The following is a 6,861-nucleotide window of genomic DNA, read 5'->3' on the forward strand; positions in this document are numbered from 1 at the left end:
ACTGCTTACACCACCCTCCTCAAACCCCAAGCCAACAAGAAGCACACACAGGCACAACAGATACTTTTGTAGTGATGGGAACAAAGTACACTTATCTGAAGCTCTCCACACTGAAAGTAAGGCTTCACATCATCTCTAGCAAGCAAAAAACAAGACATAGTTTCTTTTTCTACACTCTTTTAATATTTTTTACAAGCCAGTAAGCTGCTACAGGTGCAATTAAAAAGTAGACAACTTTAAAAAAAAGGAGATGAGAAACAGCAAAGACCTATTAATGTTCCCCCACCAATATCCCATTGCTAGCGCTCCATGTCCTCAGGAGTTCTCTCCATTATTGTGTGGGGGACCAGCTAGCATTCAGGTACTGCTGAGATCAAAGTCTACAGATCGGGTTCTAGACTTGAGTGGGGGTTCATCACTCTTAACCTCTTCCAGGCTGTGCTGGATTCCATAGCCGAAATAGATCGCAAACCCTAGTGTGTAAAGGTAGCTGTGAGGTGAGGAAATAGTGACCTGTAAAGGCTTAATAGTTCTACTTAATACCAAGAGGGAAAGGAATTGGGATAGGACACCCAAGAAGTCTACTCTTCCCAAGTGGATACCTACCAATCACCATCCAGACCCCAAATCGGGCCCAGGTGCCAGATGTCATCTGCATCATAAGGTAAACATTCACAAAGATGCTCATTAGTGGGAGGAGAGGCAAAGCAGGTACCTGAGAACAAAGCAAAATCTTTTTTTACATGCTACAAGGTGACCTAGAAAGAGATCCCTAACCTACTCAGGCAGGAGAAAGCCCAACTGTATATTTCAGTACCCACTCATTTAGTGTACCTCACATGGAACTGTAAGAATTCTCAAATTTTAGGGAAATGGAACTGGAAATGAACTAAGGATTGTCAAAGAAGTCTTTGGTCTGTCTAGGTATCTCCTATATCATTCCTTTCTTGCCCAATTAAAGAATATCTATTAACCTTATTCGACTGCAAGGTATCTGGAGCCTATTTTCTTTCAAGATGGGTTGGTAGGGGGAAAGAGAAAGGTCATTTACCTTGAAGTGAAGGGGAGCAGAGCTCTGTGGCTGTCTCCAGATGACTCCAGTGAACCCAGTAATGAGCATCAGGAGCAACACAACCACTGCAATCCACACTGGATCTCCAGAAAGCAGTGGAATTGACCACTGGGCCAGCACCAGGCAAAGGACACTTAGGAGCAGAGCTTCAAGAGTCAAGTTGAGAAACATCAAAACCAACTCTTTCTTGAGACCAACATGTTAAGACATTAGGCACCCCATTCCAAGGAGGGTCATCTCTCTAGTTCTTTCTCAGTCACCAAATGCCACATTCTCTCTCTCTCCCCCCACATCATGCTGACCTCAGAGCCACCCCAGAGAAAAATTTCATTGCTCACCAAGTAGTGAGGAACAAACATAGACAACTTGGCCAGAGAGTGGAGTGGGGGTGAGGTTGTGTGGACAAAATAGTGCCTGTAAGGTCAGCTTTTCTATTTCAGGCATCGTCTCCTCCTGCAACTCCAGTTCATCTTCCTCAATCCTCATCTCCTGGCCAGGCTGATATCTGAGGCAAGAGTAAGAAGGCAACAATAACAACAACTGTTTTTATGATCTTTTCTCAGGCAGCTTACTCTTCCTGGTCACCATGAAGGGCAGAAGCTCTTTTTGGCAGAGAGGGATATCCATATTCCTCAAGGATAGTCAGGATGATGAAGGCAAAGCGGGGAGGAGGAGCAGATCCCCATCATTCCCCCTCCAAGAATAAAAACCCAAATCTCAGCATGGGGATGGATTCTCACCTGAGGATGAGAACACAAATAGATACCAGGGAGTAAGCAAGCAGGGTCCCAATTGACATGAGGTCCACAAGATCAGCAAGTTCAAAGAGGAATGCCATTAATGCTGCAAATGATGGGGAGAAAACAAAAAGTCAGAAAAGGGAAGAGCAAAGTTAGGGAGTTGGTGAAACAACTAGGGAAAGGACAAAAACGATTTTTCACCTGCAATAATGCCAGAGACCACAGTGGCTACGATGGGGGTGCGTGTGCCACTGTGAATCCGGGCAAGGACACGGAAGAGCAAGCCATCCTCCGCCATTGCGTAGATCACTCGAGGCATGGGGAACATAGAGCCCAAGAGGCTGGAGAGAAGAATGTCCAGAGTGGCATAAGTTGATTGTGATCTCTCTCCCCAAGCTTGTGAGGTTAAGGACTCTCCACATTCTCCTCAGACCTTGTAAGGGGTCATCTGTGGTACTGAAAGCTATAACCTGAGACTCTGATAGCAGAGGATAATAAATGTTTGACACTGACCTGGTAGAAAGAGCACAGAGGGATCCAATAGCCACAACATAGCGGGCAGGGGCCCATCCAACATGGAGAAATGCCTCAGGCAAGGGACTCTCAGGGTGAAGCTGATAGTAAGGCATCATTAGCGTGAGTGCCGAAGAAACACCAAAATACGCCAGAAAGCAGACGAACAGTGAAATCACAATGCCCACGGGAATGGAACGCTGAGGATTCTGGGCCTCTTCCCCTGCAGGAAGGGGCACGCTGTTCTGAATCAGGAAAGCAGACTCACTTCTCTACCTCCCCCAGTATGCATGCAGCCTGAGCACACACTGTGCCCAAGCACCAGACAGGACAGAATGGAATGGCCATGTTACCAGTGGTAGCAATACAGTCGAAACCAACAAATGCATAGAAACAGGTAGCTGCTCCACGGAGAATCCCCTCGATGCCAAAAGGCACAAATCCTCCAGAGCCCAGAGGGCCCAACCTAAAATAGAAGAAGGGATGAAAAAGGTAAGGGTGTGTCCAGCCAACTCCGTACCTTTTCTCTAATGCCACACTACTTAGGTCTTCAAAGCCTAGGCTCCCATTCCTCCCTACTGCCAACCCAGAACCCCTCAGCATGGATGCCTCCTACTCCTCATCAAGTTCCCAGCTCTGCATCTGCTGAGAGTGAATCTCCTAACCTATGAGTATCATTGAGTCCGTCCATGGCCAGTTTGTAGTCCTCTTCTGTGAGCTTCCAGTTGTGCACATCCCCCTTAATGAAGCCAGAGATGATGACAAAACCGAGAACCAAAAGGTTCACCACTGTGAACACTTTGGTAACCAAGGCCGACTCGCTAGCCCCCACAGCCAGCAATCCTGTGGAAAAGAGGCATTCAGAACTCTAAGCAAGCAAGTCCTCAGTCCAAGCTTGTTTCCCCACCTCTATGTGCAGACTGCTCTTTCCCAACTTCTCTTCTTTCTCAGCATTACCACCTCCCCCAACCCCTTCTCAGGTCTAGTCCCTCCCCTACCCCCATCATTATCCCAGTCCCTTGCCCTCACCAGTGAGCAACAACACAAGGCCCAAAGCAAAGAAATCTGGATATTCTGCGAGAACATGGGGAACATGCAGTGAGATGCTCCCCTGCAGGGTCTGAGAGATGTGGTTCCCAATCAGGTTGTCAAAAGCTGAGCTCCAGGCCCGGGCCACACTGGCTGTACCTGGTAGAGGAGAGGGAGAAACGTGGGGTCAAGAGTCCTCCCACCTCTCCTCCCTCCCTCAAAGCAGTCTCACAAGAATCCCTCCGATTTTCACCTAGACTTACTTTTTAAAAACCAAAACTAGTCAACTTAAAGAAAACCAGGATAAAGGTAAGCAGAATGAACAATTTCTCCACACCTTGAAGCCTTCCAGCCCGCCATCAGACACACACATTTAGGGGTATTGAAGTCCTGTGAATGACTTCAACATTCTATCCAGATTTCCTGGCTCAAAAGCCCCTTCATTGGCTGTGCAGTTTCCGCCCTGCCCCAACATCTCACCAATGACATAGGAGAGGATGAGGTTCCAGCCAGTGGTGAAGGCCCAGAGTTCACCCACAGTGACATAGCTGTAGAGATATGCAGAACCAGATCGGGGAACCCGGGCACCAAACTCTGCATAGCACAGCCCGGCCAACACAGAAGATAGAGCGGCCACCAAAAAGCAGATCACAATGGATGGTCCTGCTTTATCTTTGGCCACCTCCCCAGCCAGGACATACACGCCTGCACCCAATGTGCTGCCCACACCCAGGGCCACTAAATCCAGAGTGCTCAGGCATCTGGCAAGGCGAGTCTCAGCCATGCCTGGCTCCAGTGTACGTCTGCGTGCCAGCTTATGACCAAATCTGCGAAGTTTCTGCAACGGCATTGTAGCTGGAATTGAAGAGGTTACTAGGACCTGGTGAAAAACAAGACAAAAGCTCTTCAGTAGGGCTCATAATCCCTAAACTCTAGGAATGAATTACAATACCCACTGCACCAAGCACAGGTGCTACTGGGGAGAGAGGGGGGGATGGGCAGGAGGCTATTGAAGAAACAAAGGCAAGTCACTTTTCTTCTAACCTCAGTTTCTTCCCACACAGATAGGAATAACAATACCACACAGGTTTGAGGAAGGACAAATTTCAGAAAAGGCATATGAAAATCCCCTATAGTAAGTACATGGCCTGGCAGGGAAACTATGGGATTGATCCTAGACTTCAACCCAGGAACCATGGGGCCTAATATGTCTGCTTCCTTAGGAATCAAACAGAACTCGACTCAGGAGGGGCCAGCAAATTGGGGATGAAGCCCAATATCCACATTCCTTTTCAGTACTCACCCCCAGGGCCACTCAATAGGTGTGGCTCCTACATCACCCGGAGAGGTGGGGGGAAGCAACCTGGGCTGCAGATCAAAAGTGAGTAGAACCTCAATTCCACCCCTCCTCATCAAGCCTACACCGCAGAATTGCGTGGCCGTGGATCAGGGGAGTAAGCAAATGTTAATGTTCCCCCATTTCCTCCAGCTCCGCTAAGCTGACCAGCAAGCATCAACAGTGAGGCGGGGCTTCGACATCTAAAAAGACTTGGAGATGCGACCCAAGATGAACCCATGAGCAACCCAAAATTGCTCACACCAGAGAGAAGGGGCTCCGCAATAGGCCCCCTACTCAGCTCCCAAATTCTTATGCCCCCATCTAGAAACGGTCTGGCGCTGAGGTAAAAAAAAAAAAAAATAGCTCCCGGGGCCGGGGTCTCGCCAGCAACAGGTCACAGTTGCGGTGATGCAACTGCAAACCATGATTGCCAGAGAATCCTAGGCATGCCTGGACCCTCGCCATCCCCCTCCGACGCACGTGCTGGCCCCCAAGGCTTACCAGGGAGCGGTTAGTCTTGAGTCGGCTTCAGCGAGGCTGAGTTAAGCCGAGTTGGCTTGGGGGTGCCTAGTTCTTATGCTCAGGCTTCAAAGCTGCTGCTTGGGGTCCTTGCGCGCCAAGCTCCCCTTATATATCCCAGAGGCGGAGCCAGTAACGTCATGGAATCCCGCCCCTAGTCCTCCTCCCTACACAAAACACACACACACACAGCGCGCGCGCGCGCGCGAGCGCACACACACACACACACACACACACACACACACACACTCCTCAGCTTTGCAAAAGGGATTGCGTGGGGCCTGAGACGGTTTCTACTTGAAACAGCAAGACCAGTGTGGCAAGGAGCGAGAAAGGGGGGGAAGGCAGCCTTTCCTACTCACCTTCTTCTAAGCAGGACAATGAGAGAATTCCTGGCCAGAGACCCCCTGGGATTTTTTACCTTAGTGCCTTAATAGTCGGAATATGTGCTTGGCGGAGTGGGGGAGGGGGTGAGAAGTGGGGAGAAACAACACCTGAGTCTCCGGCTCCCTCTCCCTCAGTCTTCCTTAGCTTTTCTTTCTACGCGAGGTTCCCGCACACACGTCTGAAATCTTTCCCAAGGACCACACTAAATTATGGTCTGCCATCTGACACCGACCCCTCAGCTCTCACCCTCAACTGTGGGTGTTTCTTTTTTTAATTTATTTTTTATTAATGTATAGTTGACATACAATATGTGGGTGCTTCTTGTGTGGGTGTTTCTAATGCAGTCAACAACAAAAAATGGAAGATGATTTCAACCACCACCTGTGCACATAATTAATCCCATCTAGATTTCCAGGCCCCATTCTCGCCATAGTGTATCTCCAACTAACAATAAATGTTAAACTCTTAAGTATGAAATTCTGACAATATTGAAATATTGGAAGAGAGATCTCATTTAATTCCATTTTACTGATGAGTAAACCGTGGCTCAGAGGCATGACTTGCTTCACATCACAGCATAAATATTTGTTCACTACATCACTGATAAAACCTGGCCTGTTGGACTTCAATGCCTGCCTCCCATAGGTACTATATCTCATTTAAATTCAGGAGAAGAGGAGGTGTGGTCTCAAGCAAAGCCAAACCTGCAGAAGCACCAGCATGGATACATGCCCTTTTAGGCTAGGTCCGTGGTCGGCAAACTGCAGCTCGCCAGCCACATGCAGCTCTTTGGCCCCTTGAGTGTGGCTCTTCCACAAAATACCACGGCCTGAGCGAGTCTATTTTGAAGAAGTGGCGTTAGAAGAAGTTTCCGTTTAAAAAATTTGGCTCTCAAAAGAAATTTCAATCATTGTACTGTTGATATTTGGCTCTGTTGACTAATGAGTTTGCCGACCACTGGGCTAGATGTTCCTGGAAAAGAGAAGAGGAGCTGAAGAATCAAAAAATGATCCATCACACCTGGTGTCAAACCCATAATTCCATCCAGCCCAATCAGCTAATAGTAGTAATGGAGCAACAAGGGTTGTGAAGGAGTGCTTCTCCCCCAGCAAAACATCTCAGGGAGTAAGGATGGACCCAAATATCCTTATTTCCTTTAAATAATTCATTATATGTCACACATGAAACCTACCCAAAATCTAAATCATTTTTTAAGTAATCGGTATTTTCAACTAGCTACGTTTTGTCATTCCTTAAATATT

At 48.0% G+C, this 6,861-nt stretch overlaps 1 protein-coding gene across 1 annotated transcript; it reads right to left on the reverse strand.

Annotated features, from left to right (window-relative positions):
* Positions 1-291: 291 nt before the first annotated feature.
* SLC7A3 (solute carrier family 7 member 3) lies at positions 292-4,204 on the reverse strand. Its single transcript, XM_008155979.3, has 11 exons — positions 3,835-4,204; positions 3,355-3,513; positions 2,991-3,168; positions 2,679-2,791; positions 2,326-2,548; positions 2,014-2,153; positions 1,813-1,915; positions 1,411-1,577; positions 1,052-1,218; positions 607-715; positions 292-473 (listed from the first exon to the last, which is right to left on the reverse strand). The coding sequence occupies exons 1-11, from the start codon at positions 4,202-4,204 to the stop codon at positions 358-360; spliced, it is 1,845 nt and encodes a 614-aa protein (XP_008154201.1). The 3' UTR covers positions 292-357.
* Between the last annotated feature and the right edge of the window lie 2,657 nt (positions 4,205-6,861).

The sequence above is a fragment of the Eptesicus fuscus genome, chromosome 1 (assembly GCF_027574615.1).
Source record: "Eptesicus fuscus isolate TK198812 chromosome 1, DD_ASM_mEF_20220401, whole genome shotgun sequence".
Taxonomy (NCBI): domain Eukaryota; kingdom Metazoa; phylum Chordata; class Mammalia; order Chiroptera; family Vespertilionidae; genus Eptesicus; species Eptesicus fuscus.